Source organism: Cetorhinus maximus, chromosome 24 (assembly GCF_964194155.1).
Source record: "Cetorhinus maximus chromosome 24, sCetMax3.hap1.1, whole genome shotgun sequence".
Taxonomy (NCBI): Eukaryota; Metazoa; Chordata; class Chondrichthyes; order Lamniformes; family Cetorhinidae; genus Cetorhinus; species Cetorhinus maximus.
Window position 1 is genome coordinate 51,796,051 of NC_135902.1, and position 17,360 is coordinate 51,813,410.

General features: G+C 43.3%; 1 protein-coding gene across 1 annotated transcript in view; it reads right to left on the bottom strand.

Annotated features, from left to right (window-relative positions):
- LOC144667614 (sodium-coupled monocarboxylate transporter 1-like) overlaps positions 1-17,360 on the bottom strand; it is a 64,313-nt gene that overhangs the window by 19,103 nt on the left and 27,850 nt on the right. Inside the window, exons 9-13 of the mRNA XM_078529079.1 lie at positions 16,957-17,111; positions 8,106-8,246; positions 5,006-5,135; positions 1,298-1,386; positions 312-433 (exon numbers count right to left, since the gene is read on the bottom strand). Of these exons, the coding sequence (XP_078385205.1) occupies positions 312-433; positions 1,298-1,386; positions 5,006-5,135; positions 8,106-8,246; positions 16,957-17,111 (637 nt within the window). The remainder of the gene's footprint in view (positions 1-311; positions 434-1,297; positions 1,387-5,005; positions 5,136-8,105; positions 8,247-16,956; positions 17,112-17,360) is intronic.

A 17,360-nucleotide genomic window follows, 5' to 3' on the forward strand; every position in this document is an offset into this window, starting at 1 on the left:
GGCTGTATATAGTTTTGGGATACATGTCTGCCTGTACCTATCTACACACAAGACTGCTGATGTTAACAAGTCACTAGCGGCGCTGAAATATGTCTGCTTTGAAACATGCCTAGATCAACTGTTACAGTTTGGTTGTTCTTCATACACAACTCCTTACATCAGTCCTGTTCATGATTTATATAAACTACCCAACTTAGTTACACTCTGTATAACGAAACCAAGCTGCAGACGCAAAAATACCATGGCAAATAATATCATTACTCTTCCTGTACTTTAAACTCTATCTGGAGCTTCAGAAGTTGAAAGATTACCTAGAAACTTTGTGATCAATGTCTTCTTGCCATCAGAAAAATGTCCCCATGATTTCCAGTTTGGTTTTATAATATCTTCCACAAAGACTGCAGCTATGGCATTGATGCCTGAAGAGATTGTGCTGTGGATAAGAAAAATTAAGCAAGAGTTATTACATCAGATGCCATATGAATGTAGAATGCAAATATTCATGTCAATATTGGCTAGTGAGATTTATTTGTCAGGGGGTGAGTTCTTAAAATTCAGTTACCTTTTTTTTATCTACTTTGTAAATAAATATTCCTTTTTGGCCTCTCCTCCTTGGGAGGTAATCTTCCAGAAAGATTTAACACGTTTTTAAAAATTTAAGACTTTCAACAGTAGAATTTTACTGTGTCCTTTTCACAATTACAACAGTTAACTTGTGCAACAGAATAGAAATTAGCAAAGTGATTTCAGATTAGCCTGAGGAATTCAGGAAATAAATTAAGTGGATTATTTTGTCCTGTTAAAAAGTAGGATGTAAGGACAGAATGAAGACAACAATACTTTTGAACACATCTTGTACATGGATCATAACATGGTAGGTCAGTTAGAAGGGCTGATTGATCTTTACTTATTCTTAATAATATTTTCTAGAATTTCTCTGACTCCTTTTACATTTCCTTGAATTCCTTAGAGGACCACCAGTGCCCACGCCATTCCCTGGAGCCACTGGGAGACAGTGCATTTACTCCTAAGCACCTAATATTGGAAATTTCCAGTTGCAATGGACTGACTTATTTCCTATTCAGAAATCACCATGTACAATTCAGCAGCTCATCACTTAGAGTACAACATAAATAATCCACTATTTCTCTTTCCCTTCTCCAAACATATATATCCTCACATTTTTCATAGTATCTATATCACAATTAGTACTTTCTGTAAAAACTTGTATTTTATTGAAATGTTATTTTGTCTAACATTCTGTGAATTCTAATATTGAGAGCAACATATTACATACCTCAGAGTGCCACTAAATGCACTAGCAATAAAAAGTCCCGGAACTCCAGGTATGTGAGCTAAGATTTCCAAAACTAGTAATGGTGTCATCTACAGAAAAATTATAAAATAAAAAGAATTGATAAGGAAACAATTCTAGACATCTGCAGTACCAAGTTAAATATTTCCTGGTATTTGTCAGTGTTGATAAAGTGGATCAACAAAAATAAATACATCAAATATGATCACTTTTAAAAAATTCATTCATGGGATGTGAGCTTCACTGGCTAGGCCAGCATTTATTGCCCATCCCTAGTTGCCCTTGAGAAAAATATTGCTTAAATATCCTTTAAAAGGATATTTAAGCAATATTTTTCTCAGCTCTCCACATAGTCTTCTCATTTACATTTTTTCTATATTTAATTCAAGCACACTGCAACGCCAACTTCTTATCTGACAGAATATGAATATTTTTCAAATCAGCAATCTTAACCTCAAATAAAAGGATCAAATCCTCTCACTGATGCATAGTATCATTATAACAAATATCAATGAATTATTTTGTAGCAGAATTAAAAGAACTTGACCCCAGTTGAAAAAAATGCTTAAAAAAATCAATTATCTCAAACAAAATTGGTTTACTTTAGATTGTCTGTTTGACCTGTTAACAAAGATCTCTACTCTAAAGACAGAAGTTGCTCAGAATAACAATGTATACAAGAACTAGGAAGAGAGCGGCGGTTTTAATAAGATGAAAACAAAAACAGAATTACCTGGAAAAACTCAGCAGGTCTGGCAGCATCGGCGGAGAAGAAAAGAGTTGACGTTTCGAGTCCTCATGACCCTTCAGCAGAGGGTCATGAGGACTCGAAACGTCAACTCTTTTCTTCTCCGCCGATGCTGCCAGACCTGCTGAGTTTTTCCAGGTAATTCTGTTTTTGTTTTGGATTTCCAGCATCCGCAGTAGTTTTTTGTTTTTAATAAGATGAAGTTGGATTAGTTTTTTTTTATGGCTTGAAATTTGAACCCACTAGGTGCTGGGTTGATTCTGCTGACACCTTTTCATTTGACAAATGGTCCTCTTAGCTAGCATAATAGACGGTTTCATTTTACCAATCAGGATTGTATTAAAATCCACAGTCCTGGGATTGGAGTGTAATGTACCAAATTACAATGCTGGCAAACCCCTCAAGAATATTAATTTTTTAAGTATATATATATATATTTTAAAATTTAACCTGTATTTTGATATAGATTTCAGTCAGTTTATGTTAGGGGTGATCGCCAATGCTGCTGGGAAGAAATGGCAAACCCCTTAATAAATCTGGAAATCCATTGGCTGGTGTTAGAAAGAAAATGGTCATGAAAGCTGCTACATTCGCATAAACCTCCATGGGTCTACATTTGTCTGACTGAACTATAGATAATTATAGTCCCTCATTAATTCCTTCTGAAGTAACCAGCAAGAAATTCAATTGTAATACAATTACTTAGCAATAAAATACAGCCTTACATCCAGAAGGCAACATATAAAAAAAAATTGTCCCGAGTATTACACCTAGATTACACACTTCAATGCTGGAGTGAGAGTGGGGCTTGAATCTTTCTATCTCAGAGGTGAAAGTACCACAAAAATAGAAAAATCTAAGGTATGATCCCATCCATTTTACTGATTCTTCATGAGCTTAAGCAATAGCTTCACCATTACTCAAAGATAAAAGAAACTCACAGTTGGTGATATAGGTTTAGATTTAAAAGCCACTCAGTTCAAGGATTCAAATAAAATTCTCTTATTCCTTTCAATGTGATGGCACAAGATATGATAATGATTTGTATTTCTACCCCTTACACACAGGAAGATGGCTCAAAGCACTTTACATTGAGGACAAAACACTGGGCACTGAGAGGGAGGATGTGTGAAGGCAAAAGAAAAGGTTTGATACGGTGTTTGAAGCCAGGAAGGTGTGTGACAAGGCAGTGAAAACTAGGAAGTAAGTTCGGAGAACTGGAATGTATTGATGAGAAAATGTGCAAGCCAACTTATCAGAAAGATATTTTCAGCTTCTTCTAAAGGCACTGCCACAGCTCAGGTCTGAGTTCACAAGCACTGGTTTGATTCTGATGCATTATCTAAGTGACCATTATTTATATGCAAGCCTTAATGTATATTTAATCGTGGAGTCATTCGCACTGAGCCAAACACAATCCCTCTTGATGCCCACACAAATGCAGTTTCAGCAGGTTTCTCTTGGTGCTAATTAGAGAGGGGGATCCCTAAGGGATTTTCCTCTTCATAATCCAGGGACACTGAGCACAAATGAAAAATCCTGGCTGAGATTAGTCATCAAACATAGTGGGGATTGAACCTGGGACTATCCTGGTCTGTGTAGTTCAACTATTCACTAAATAAAAGAGTCGAGCCATTGTTGTGAATGCAATTTAAAATGAAACTGATATTTCACAACGCCAGCTTTTCACAATACAACAATCAAAAATAGCATGTGTGATGAGCTCCGTTGTTTGTGGTGTTTACAGTTGTGGGCGAGTCCAATGGCCGGGACTGAGGTCAGTTCCAGACCGAGGCGGAGATGCGAGTGTGGGCCACCGCCAGTGCAGCCATTTTCTGCACTTTTGCGCAGGGTGCCATTTCTAACAGGCTCACTTGTTGGTTGGAGCTGGCCATTGCCTCAGCCTTTGGTTGTGGCCCCCCCCCCACTCCTTACAGCACACTGAGGACCCACCTACCATTTATTCTGTGCAGCCATGCTTTGCCTGATGCACTCTGGAAGTTGGAGCCCACAGTGGCTGTAATTCATGGGTATGTATGTTGATGCAGGCCCATGTGACCTGGGGTGGCATGAAAATGGGTACAGGTGACCAGGTTGAAAAGAGGAAGATGGAAAAGGAGTGTGGCAGCTGGAAAAAGACCAAGAAGGCTGACTCTAGGATCAAAGTTGAGAGGGACCTGGAAAAGTGTGCCTTTTTGGTGAAAATTGTACCTGTGGAATGCAGGTGAAGTAAAGCTGGGAACCGGTGTTTAAAACCTCGAAGAAAAGGAGCTGGAATTCAGCCTGAGGAAGGTCAACGTTTCTTGCATTGGTGCACTGTCACTCAAGGAGACACATTAAGCTGTGAAGCTCATCTCAGACCATCTCATCAGAACTCTATGTATCTATCTTTCAGCTAGTCCCCTAGTAATCTGTAGGCCTTTTGCTTTGCCACACTGAATAAATCAAATTTCTTTTCAATTACATGGGATTTTATGGGTATTTTGGGGGAACCACATTCTGCAATTCTATCTACTTTTCCCTGAGAAACATGAATGTTAGCTTTTATGTAGAATCATTTAAGGGTGACATCAAGGACAGACAACCTCTGCGGTGAGAAGCAGGTACAGCCATTTCACTGATATCCAAAAGTAAATACCTGTTTTCTGAGCTCTGATCCCAGATTCAGCTTTCTTGGTATTTTCCCAGCTTTCTTAGAAACATTATTAAAACACTCTTTATATGTAGCACTTCCATGACTATCATATAATAATTTGGATGGGGATCCATGATTACTAATCCAGTTGAAAAAGGCTCCTCTAACCAAAATCATTTGAGAACCACTGTCCTGTTGGACAGAGCTAGACTTAAAGCTAGAAGCTAGAATGAAAGGGCAGCATGATAAACTGCAATGCTAGCCAGCTCCGCAAAGTCGTGGTCTAAAAAAACATGTATTTACTTGCCTGGTTAGCATTGCTGATTCTTTTTGCCTCCAATGGATCGCAGGTTTCATAAATGGCATACATGATCAAGCCACACATATAAGCTGCAAGTGTCAGTACAAGCATACCAACCCAGTTCAGCCATATAGCCCTGTTAATAAGAAAGAACTATTGGTCAGCGCACAAAACTGCATCACACAATAAGAATGAAAACAATGGAGTTGCATTACCTGATGTATTGCTCCCAGGCAGGTCATTTTTCCTAATTGTGTGAACCTTTAGCCAGTAGGAATTTCATTCATAATTTATTAATGTGGGTCATTAAATATACAATATATGACTGAGGTATTTTATAAGGTTACGTTTGATCCAATCCATACGCTCAATATACAGTTCTTCAAGTGGAACTACAGGGCAGGATTATCAGAAACAAATCTACAATTGTAAATGTAAATGAAGAAGAAACTTTGTTATGCTCGAAATTGTTAATTTATAAATGAGGTCACCACTCAGGATGTGAAAAGATAATTATCAAAGCAGATTATGAGCTTGTTTAGAAGTTCTATTTTGCGTGGGTAAGTGCAGTGGTACTGGGTCAGCAAAACAAGTGGCCTAATGAACTACAAATGCATGTAGTATTATATGATTATTTCGTTCTCATTGTTGATGAGATAAACAATGTCCTGCAGTACTCACTGGTTACAGGAAGCTTGGTGTTAACCAGAGGGCAATGCATGATCACATTATTGATATACAATAAACTTGTACCAAGCAAGAGAAAGAATAAAAAAGCCTTTGTCGGTACTTTATAATTAGACTAGAAAAACAGGGAGGGTTCCAAAAATGAGTTCCAGGCATTCATGAGGAATGAATGGCTTGAAAACTTGATACCAGATTGGGTAAAGGGAAAGATGTTTTCAAAATGAAATAAAGAAAACAGGCTAAAGTATACTTTGTATATTGTATCCTCTTTAAAGACTTCACTTTGGGTTCCCTTTAATTTTCTACACATTCTTCTCTAGGTAGCACCCTTGATTATTTGAGGGTTGCCTAAACCATGGCTAATGTTGTGATTTTACTATGCAGCAGGGTGAGGAGACAGGTTCCAAGTCTACCTCAGCCAGAGCAGGGGTTGAACCCTGCACTTGTTGGCACTATTCAAAATCACACCCTAGCCATCTAAGCTAACCGGCATCCTTTCTACACATTGTGAAATATCTTAAATTTCATTTTTAAAGGACTCGATTTACAATAGGCAAAGTTTTCATGTAATCCCGTACAAATTATTACCCTGGTTATTCTTTTGAATTTATTCATTCACAGAATGTAGGTGCCACTGGTAAGGTCAGCATTTTTCACCTCTCCTTTGTTGCCCTTGGGTGGGTGGTGGTGAACCACCTTCTTGAATCTGTGCAGTCTGTGTGAAGGTCTGTCTATTTTTTCATTCTTATGATACTTCTTTGTAGTGGTGTGATTCAGCTGAGTGGCTTGCTAGGCCGCTTTAGAGGTAAGTTAAGATCAACCACATTGCTTTGTATCTGGAGTCACATACAGGTCAGACCAGGTAAGGCTGACAGGTTTCCTTCCCTCAAGGATATTAGTGAATCAGTTAGTATTTGCGACAATCCAATAGCTTCCTATCACCATTACTGATACAAACATTAAATCTCAAATATAATTGTCTTTTTAAAACTTCATAAACTGCCATTGCAACTCATGTCTCCAGAAACATAACTACCAAACTACCATATCCAGTGATGATATCAGATAAATGTTACTATTCCTCTTTGTAGCTTTTGTAGCATTGAAGGACATCTCAACGAGATACTGGAATAGTGAGAACAAAGGAGAAGGATACAATTTGTAGTACATCCTAGTGAGACATTGTAATGCTGCAAATAATGGAAAATGGCTAACATTTCTATTGCTAATTTTAAAATTGTAAAAGCAAACTACTGTGGATGCTGGAAATGTGAAATAAAAACAAAAAGTGCTAAAAAACTCAACAAGTCAGGCAGCATCTGTGGAGGGAAACAGAGTTAACATTTCAGGTTGTGTGACCTTCCATCCGGACATCAGGGGCTGAATTTCTCCCCCCCCCCACCCCGTTTGGGGAAACCCGTGCGGGGGCGGGTGCAAACCCGATTGGCGCCCCCGACCGGGGACACGCTGCCATTTTATGTGGGTAGGCCAATTAAGGCCCGCCCAGCGTGACACTCGCCTGGAAGCACTGAGCACTCCCTATGCGAGCGGGGGGGTGGGGGGAGGGATTCCCTGAGTCGTTCCCTGCGCTCTTTCACGCAAGAGTGTTGAGATTTCCCTGAGGCATGGAGGTGCCTCAGGAAGATCGGTTTGACATGTGTAAATTTAAATCAAGGGAAATAAAAACTTTTAAAACACGTCCCCTCATGTGACTCTGGTGAGCTGGGGCATGTGAAAGAATTATTTTTAAAATATTTATATTGATTTTTAAAACACTTCATGAAACCTCATCCCGCCCGTGGATGGGGTTTCATAAAAAATGTGAAGGCTGCCTGGGCTCTTCGCCTGCCCCCCCAACCTTAAGGTTGGATGGGCAGCTCAGCTAATTGAATTAATTATTATTTAAATGCTGTAATAGGCCTTTGACAGTTCGACGGGTGTACAGCCCGCTGAACTGAAAATCTAAATGATGCGTGGTGACGTCAGGACGCCCGCCCGACATCACCCCGTTTCGGTGAGTGGACCCTGCCCCCAGCTCGCCAACCGGAGAATTTTGCTCCAGATTTCTAAAGAAAGGTCATTTGACCTGAAACAAACTCTGTTTCTCCCCCACAGAGGCTGCCTGACCTGCTGAGTTTTCCCAGCACCTTTTTGCCTTTATTTAAAATTGCAAAGTTCATTCAAATTTTAGCATGTGAACAGAAAAAGACTTTGAGATTAGGATTGGTCTCAGTCTATGACTTCAGCTCCATCCCTTAATTAACTCATTTCCACATAGATAAATGTTTGTATTTATTAGCCGTCGTACCATTTTGAAATCTCTTAAAGTGTATCAGACATTGGCTTTGGGTGGAGAATATCAGGTGTTGGTTCCTGATTTTGAACCCAAATTTAACCTTTAATTATCAGTTTAACTTACTTTTTTGCCTCTTTTTCACTCTTGCAAGCCAAGTATCTTTGCACCTGCGCTTGGTTACAACTGTATACTGCAATCCATACAAATGTACCTCCTAATATTGTGGTCCAAAATGTATGCCTTCTCCTTGGGTCAGGATCAAAGCTGAAAGAAAAAAATATTTTTATGCAGCATTTGTATTTCTACTTTGCATAGATCTCCAAAAATAAGACTATATTTATATCAGAAAATCATCAGTGGGGAGTGAAAAGCTGATGCATGCCAAGGAGCAGCTCTTCGCATGTTTTTTACTTGTTACAAATATCTAATTTTATGATCCATTTGTCTTAGGAGTCTAACTTTTAGTTTGGGGATTGAAACTTTTAAATGTAAGATAAGTTATAACACGAGGGCTGGAACTTTCCATTCTGAAGTTCAAGTTCGGTGGTACATGTGGAAGTAGGAGTGATTTCTGCTTGGGGGGGTGGTTTGGCGGGGGTGCAGGATGGTTGAACATGTGCGATCTAGCTCAGTCAGCTCATTACATATGCATCTGCTGGGCGAATCTCGTGACGGGGGCAGACAGTAAGTCGCTGTCCCTGTCATTATTTCATGGAGTCAAAGATCTAGGCACCATATTCAAAGGGCACCCGAACAGCCATTCACACACTGCAAGCCAGGAGCTTTGGATTCTGCTGAGACCAGGATGTCACAGACCAGACAACGTGTGACTCCATGGTTCAGTGAAGCCTCTCTGGAGGTTCTCCTCCGGGCTGTCCAGGAAAGGCAGGAGTTGCTGTTTCCCAGGGATGGCAGCAGGATGCCCTTCTAGATAGGATCTCCACCCAGGACTACAGTGGCCTGAGCGGAGATCGCAGCAGAGGTTAGCACCCGTGGGGCTCACCAAAGAACTGTCCAACAAGGTAGGAAGAAGATTAATGATCCGTTGTGCTCCACCAGGGTAAGTGGCACTGTCTACTCACTGCAAAGTGACACTCATAAGAGCATCAGCCAGTGTAAGTGTGCAAGTGCACAGTGATGTCAGACAGGAGTTTGGGTTGCAGGACACAGCAGGAGATGGGACATATGCATTGAATGTGTGCCAGCCACTTCATGCTCTCAATCTTCTATCAGTTGCATGACATCCTGCTTGTTAATCACTTATTGGGGAGGGCTCAGGAGCTGCCATAAGCATGCATGCTCCTAAACTGCTCATGCAACCATTGGGATGACACGCAATCCTTCTGTCTGTCTGCAGGACAAAACTACCCACAATAAGAGAGAGTGGGCCAAAACTGGAGGTGGCATTCCAGACATTCAAGTCCTCACCCCTTTCCAGGAGTAGGCTGCCAAGCTAGCTGGGAAAGAGCAGGACTGTGCCTGTGTTGAGGGGGAGATAAGACTCCCCCAGTGAGCCAGTGAGGACGCCTCCAGTCTGCAGTTGTCAGCTGTGCTCACAGAGTAGCACATTGCCTTAGTTAAGGAACCTGCATAGGCATTCATTGAATCTTTCTTTTTTCCATTCCAGGTACCAGAAAGAAGGGGAGGCCTACAAGAGAGACCAGCTATTCAACCAGCCCCAACCCCACCCATGAGGATGATGCTCCAGAAGGCATCATCAGCCTTCAGTGCAGAGACTTCACTTTGGTGGGTCCAGGTTCTAGAGTAGGCTCGGGAGTCACAATCTTGTGAACACACCACTGACACGGGTCCACAGCTGATGGAGGAAGTGACAGACAAGGTCTCTGACACTCAGAGGGCTGCTGGAGATCAGGCCCCTGGTCAGCCCCCATGCAGATGGCGATCCTCTGGTTTTTACAATGAGACCTAATGGAGATGCAGATACAGGCAGGGGAACATTAGGCAGAGAGGCCATGTGAAGCCTAGACCAAAGGCTGTAGGAGACTGCCAAGTCCTGTCTGCTGTTGTGGCTCCAGCACGCAAGCGCTTGGCTGCTTCCATGGAAGGTGTGATGGCCGCCTTGGAGACCCAGGTCCAGCAGAACATACAGTGGCTGCTGGATGTGCACTCGGGTCTGCACTCTACCCATGGAGTACTCTGCCATGGGTGCCGTGCAGCAGTGGCTAGACAAGAGAGGGATGGGGCACCTTGACCTCCCTCCAGGCACCTCTTCTCCTCAGGAAGTCAGGGAGGTGTGTTTGGATACACACAAAGAGGAGGAGCGTCAGCCAGACTTCATCCCAGGACACTCCAAGGGTGCCCTACTGCGCCACCTCCCCTCTGCCAGTGACCCCATTACCTTCAGAAGGTCAGGCCGAGGAGGTTGTACAGTGCAGGGGCCCCTTAGCAGGCCGGGGCTCTCCAGGCCTCAGGCCACCAGAGGACGCCAACCAAAGTCATCACAGTCATCTGTGCTGTCAGCAGGCCGCCTCCATCTCAGCTGTGGGTGTCAGGGCTATACCTAGACGTAGTATTAGAAAAAGAACGATGAAGAAGTTTTGAAGGCACATAAGAGGCATGGGTGTACAACCATTGTATACAGTTTTGGCACTCGTAAATATATTTTCACTTGCACAGTTTGGAAGCATCTTGGATTCCATCTTGCTGCTAGTTGCTTCAATGGTCGCGAGCATTTAAAGGTGTGGAATTTAGCCCTCCATCAAAGTCTGATAATAAACTCCTATAGATTCAGTTCTCTCACATTATCAACATAGTAACTTCTTAATAATCCCACATGTACATGATTAAGCACTGGCCATCATTTGGGATTGTGAGGCCTAGCCACGCATCATGCAAGCCATCACTTGCAACTCACCATATTCTGAATTCTGAAAATGATGTCTGCACAGAGTGTTCAGTGAGGTCATCGCATCTCCTGCTGGTGTTGCCCTGATGTGAGATGTGGGTTGATGCAGAGTACTCAAGGGGAGTTGAACCTGCTATGTGGGTGGCCTGGAACACCGCAGATGCAGTTTCAGGGTTGAAAAAGTGCTCTACATGTTTGGAAAAGGCCGTGGTGGACACGTCCAATTGTGACTAGCTGTGCTTGGTGATTTGTCATTTTGGCAGAGCAGGCTTGATGAGCCTAATGGCCTACTCCTGTTCCTATGTTCCTTTATTGAGCTAACATGTAGGTGACGGCTGCAAGCAAGGAGGCAATGGGCAAGTTAGCCTTGACTGCACAAGGGATTGAGTTTAGGATTAAAGAGGTGTGCATGCAGCTGACTGAAACCTTTGTGAGAGCTCACATGGAGAATTGTTTGGCCTACTCATCTCCTTTTCAAGGGGGGCAGTAGACCTCGCATAAAAGGTTTGTGACCAAAGTACATTGGGCCTCATGTCAGGACTGGGGTCTTGTCCATGAGGTGATAGAGAGTAGAATAGGCCTGTGTGATGGCCTGTGCCGAGGACTGTGAGGCTATCCATGTGAATCAACAGCGGCTCTAACAGGGCTCTGCAGGGTCCATGGAAGAAAGATGTTTACCGTGGCTGGGGTGTCCACAGTGACAGATCACAGGCTCACACTAGTAGTCAGGCCATCTAGGACTGAGGCTGGTAGGAGTCTCTGCAATTGGAGGGTCTGGAGTGGTTGCTACTCAGCAACCCATAGTGCAGGTGAGCCACACTGAGTGGACTCCAAAGTAACCTCAAAACTTTTCAGCATGATTAAGATGTCAAGGGATATGGGTTTATTATGGGTGAGTGGCAACTTGGGGAGCAGGGATGCGATCTTCTCTGATCAATATGCATGGAGGAATGATCTCGATGGGCCAAATGGTGTTCTCATGCTGCTCCTCCCTGTGGACCCAGATATCTGAAAGAGCTCGGCACAAGGTCATGGGAACAGGTGGGAGGGAGTCATGAGTGCGTCCTTGCTGAGTTTAGATTTCATGTTGCTTCCAAGTTTCCATGCACATGGACTTTGTAAAGGCATTACAATAATCTCATGTCCACTTACAGGTGCCTGAGGTCGCAGGAGAACGGAATGCTGTGCAGGTTCTAATGCGCGCATTTAGCATTAGGGCTCTGTATATCAGCATAGTTTGGCACATGCAAAGGATCAAACCACCAACAGTATAGCCGTTAAGTAGTCAGTTTAATTCAGCTGTCATAAATCAGATACATTAGAGCAAAGTATAATGTCTGTTACAAAATAGGAGCTGGGACCTGACATCCAGCAGAGGATAGAAAGTCAAATAGTAAAGGAGTATCTTGGTAACTTACTGCTGGTAACTCTGCCTGGAATCTTTAGCTATCAGATTGTCATGGTCCACCCTGCAGTGTTGTATCCTGGCTATGGCCTCTGCATGTGCCTTTGCAACATACTGGCCCTCATCATTACCATCCCCTTCACTATTTTCATCGTTGGAGAAGAACTCTCGGTCCGCCATGTCTCCCTCAGCCAAGACATTCCCCTTTTATTGCACGAAGTTGTGCATGGCGCAGCAACAATGATGATCTGGGACACACTCTGTGGTGAGTATCAGAAAGCCTCACTTGAGTGGTTGAAACATCTGAACCTCATTTGCTCGGAGGCCTATCATCTACTCAATTGTGGACCTTGTAGAGGCATTGTAGCTCTCCTCAGCAGCGCTCTGCGGATGGTGAACTGGTGTCATCAGCTAGGTCTTCTAGGGGTTATCCCTTGCCCCCAAGGAGCCAGCCCTGTAATCAATGAGGTCCTTCGAAAACTTGTGGCACCTGAAAGTGGGTCAGAATGTGGGCATTGTGTGAGAGCCCTGGGAACCGAGCACAAATATGTAGGATTTGTCTTCTGTGATCACACATTAGCTGTACATGCAAAGAGTGGAAATCTTTCCTTTTGATGAACGTGACTGGCTGTTGCCAGAGAGCTCTTAAGGCCACATGTGTGCAGTCAATAGCACTTGCAGGAAACCTATGATTGCTACAAAATGCAATGCTCTTTCATCCTGGCTTTTGGGATCCAGGCGAAATTGGACAAATTGGTGTACTCTCCTGAACAGGGCATCTGTCATCTCCCGCATACACACGTGTGTAGCTGACTGGGAGATGCCACACAGGTCAACAGTGGAGTCCTGGGAGGAGGCACTGGCAATGAAGTTTAAGGGGGTGGTGACATTTAATGCCACTGGCATGGTATTTCCTCCAAGTCCTTGCAACCGCAGGTCCTCGTGGAGAAGCTGGCAGATGTGAGCAAACATATTCTGGACATTCTAAGGCCTCTCCAGCATTGCCTTTTGTTCATCTGTAGATAGCTGCCTACGATATACACGTGGTCAGGCCAATGATCACAGGCACACGAGACCCTGGCCTGACCTTCTTGCTGCTCAGGCTGTTGCTCCTCTTGGCCCTGTGCCAACCTGCACCAGTCCCTCCTCCTCCTCATCTGGATGAGAGCCAGTGGAAAGGCAGGATTGCCTGGATCCTCCAACATCTAGGCCTCAGTGGATCTGTGAACCAATTGCAGTAATCAATCTAGTGAGCATTATCTTTTCAGACTTACCTCCATCTCACAGCCACCAAGCCAGTGCTAAACCCTGTACTTGGCTTCTGTCTAGACATGGCATCCCCACTCCACCCCTTCCAGGTGAAGGACATCCTAGAGGACCACAGATGGGAGTTTGTCCCATTCACACATGAGGTGCATGAAGACATTGCTCTTTGACTGGGATGATGACAACCATGTGGGAGAACCCTCCCTCAGACACTATTCAGCTTGCCACCATTACACCCAAGACTCTATAGAGAGACCATTACCTTGGCTTCATTGAAAGACTAGCCATTTGAGCCCTGGTCAGCCATTCATCTGGGAGGACGGAGGTTTGGAGTTGGGGGCTTGCTGCCGTCGACCAGCTGTGCCCCTTGGAGGCTCTACCTTCCTCCCTCCCTTCATCCCTGCCCCTGACAGCAGCAGATGGTAAATCGCACAAAATGAATGGCAGCCCCAGACCTTGCTGGGACCTCAATGTTATGAGACCCATGAGTCAGGGAGCAAACCTGCTGCTGTGTGGGATTCACCACAGAGAGAATGTTATCATTTATGGCAGGGGTAATTGAATATAAAAGTGGGGAGGTTATGCTCTCTGGCAGCAGAGCACTAGCGAGACCACATCTGGAGTACTGTGTACAGTATTGGTCACCTTACTTAAGGAAGGGTGTAAATGCATTGGGAGAAGTTCAGAGACGGTTTACCAGACTAATACCTGGAATGGGTGGGCTGTCTTATGAGGAAAGGTTGGACAGACTAGGCTTGTATTCACTGGAGTTTAGATGTGTAAGAGACAACTTGATTGAAACATGTAAGATCCAGAGGGATCTTGACAGGGTGGAAATGAAGAGGATGTTTCCTCTTGTGGGAGAATCTAGAACTAGGCGTCAATGCTTAAAAATAAGGGTTGCCCATTTATAATGGAGATGAGGTGAAATTTTTTCTCTCAGGGGGTACTGTGCTTGGAACTCTCTTCCTGAAAAGGCGGTTGAAGCAGAGTCTTTGAATATTTTTAAGGCAGAGGTGGATAGATTCTTGGTAAGCAAGGGGGTGATAGGTTAACGGGGGTAGGTGGGATGAGGATTTGGTGTTGCTATCAGATCAGCAATAATCTTATCAAATGGCAGGGCAAGCTCGAGGGGCTGAATGGCCTACTCCTGCTCCTTGTTCATATGTTCACATGTAACTGAGCATGGTTTTCATCCAGTAGCCTCATGATTTTTAGGGTGTTCCTTTAGTTGGCCAATTGTGCTTACCTTGAGCTCTACCCACCCAAAAAGACCCTCCTCCCACTTTGAGGGATTGCAGTTTCAAACCAACAGTGTTGTATAGCAGAGAATACAAAAATGGTGCATGTCACATTCCAGACTTGCTCCACCACCTTCTACCCTACCCTTGTCACCCACCATGTTCCGACATCACCCCTCATCCACCCAATATAACCATTCCTCTCCCCTCTGTCACCTTTGAACCTCCTCCTTAGCCTTGCCCCTATAACCATTACCTTCCACATGCCTTCTCTCCCCCCTGAGCCTACACCCGTTATCATTCCCATGTCCACTCTGACCCTGAACCCTCCCATTATCCGACCTCCATGTTTCGTCTGTTTCCATGAACCCTCCATGGATCCTTCAGCGACCTGACTATTACTCTGGAGCTGCCACCCTACCGCATCCCACTCTCCCCTCTCAATGTGACTGTTCCCCCTACTGCTCCGTACCCTCAGTTCAAACCCCAGGATTCCACTTAGACAGTACTGACCGCACCCTCTAAGACTCTAAGGCTCTCTATCACCATCCCTGCCTGGAATCCTTCTCCCCCACCCAACCACAGGACCCCCAGACCTAACAAGCAAGGCTCATTCCCCCATCCCTGCACCCTTGCAATCCCTTGCCGGCTCCCTCCTGCTCCGGACAGTCTGTCTTCCTTCCTTGGACAGCCTCCATCCCTTGCACCCTTAGCCTGCCTCCTGTGTCCAGCCTCTGCTCCACCATTGCCTGTCTCCCGTATCCAGCCTTTGCACTACCCTTTCATCCTTGCCTGCCTCCCATGTGAAACTTTTCACACTTTTTGTGAGACTTTGCTAGCAGGTGGCAAAACGTTAAGAGAATCATCTCCAAAAACTTTGCTGGGTTTGCTTGTGTAACAAATCATGCAATTTGTTGTATTTAAAGTGCCTTGGGTAATTTCTGAGGAGTATGTTACGATCTGGATAGAGACTAGTAAGTTTTAAAAAGAAATTCAAACTCAGTTATTAACTGAAAAAATTATGTCACAAGATTCCACATTTCAAACAAAAACGTTTACTGTACAAGAGTTAAACAAACCAAATACTACTAACTTAACACTATATTTTGTAAACACCAATTTAAATCTGAAAATCTCAACAGGACACTCCCAATTCTACCTTCATTTGCACCCAAAGATTCCTCTACATGTTACAGGATCTTGAGGGTTCCTTCACTTCTCCTGGGAACAAACCAAAGTGTGCCACAGCTTTCAGGAATTCTCATTGATTCTCCTCTGTGTTCCCTCTCTTCACTGCATTATGAGATTTCTTGGGGTCCTTCCACTAGCATCCTAGTAGGCGAACCCTCTAACTCTCCCTCAATGCCTAATGATTGTGGATTTCCTAGCTCAAGCTTGGGCTTCACTGAATTCTTGCTTAGTGACCCCCAAATCAGTAACATTCCTGGTTCCTCATAGCCCTCTGCTATTGGTTCCACATCTGCTACTTCCAGATACTCTCTCCACCTGCCTGACAGCCGCTCCCAGATTGAATTCACCTTTAGTCAGACATCTTTGCAGACCCAGATAGAGTCCTGAGCCTTTCCAGACTCCCTTTTTGAGACAAAGTCACTTCAAAATCTTTAGAAATAATATTGGATTGTAAGTATAATTATTGTTAATCAACATTTGTTTGTTAATTCAAACTGTTTATCATGGTAGATTCAAATTTTGTATGTTATCTTAAACCTTCTCAAACATCTTAAGCATGTTATGAGTAGCTTTAGTTACAATCTGTGCTATCCTCATTTATAAACTGTAATCAATAATTGGTTTTAATAATAAAAATGTATTAAATAAGTATACAAGAGTTGTAGTCTCACATCAATATCCTCATGAGCCCGCATATAATATAACACTATCCTAGGATTCTAAGTTAGAATTCTAAGAGCCGGTTTTGGGAAACTTAACAACAGTTTAGTCTGCTATAATTTCCCTCTATGTATGTTCTACCCTAAGATAACTTTGTTAGTTTAGAGACTCCTAGAAGGAAGACCTCTTATTTCAGGACCCAGTCGAGAGCTGACCAAGCAGACAATGTTTCTTTAATGATTGGAAGTTTCTTTCAGTTGAGATTCTTAGCCAACAGTACATTTGAGGGAATAGGTTCGTTCACCTTGCCAGGGGGTAAGATAGTAGAACCATTAGCATACTCACTCAAAAAAATTGAGACGCCCACCATGCTTTGCGATTCTCCAGACCTTTTCGAACCCTCCAACCTGAATTAATCCTTGAATGAGCAAAGCAAGGAGGCCAGCTAGCATTACACAGATTTGTAACACATCTGTCCATACAACAGCTTTAATGCCACCCTATAAAAACGACAAATGATAATTAAACACTTCTTAATCTCTTATATAACCTCCAAGCAAGGAATAATATATTAAACAGAGCACTGAGTGCTTTGGAACAGGATTGATGCGTTGTCCATGTTTAGATAAATAACAACCTGGCAATAATAGGAATAATGCTACTTTGAGAAAACGAACTGCTTTTGGGGAAAGATGCTGTCACTAACACGTTTATTAATATGTAGCAGAAAAACTATAACAGGCATGAAA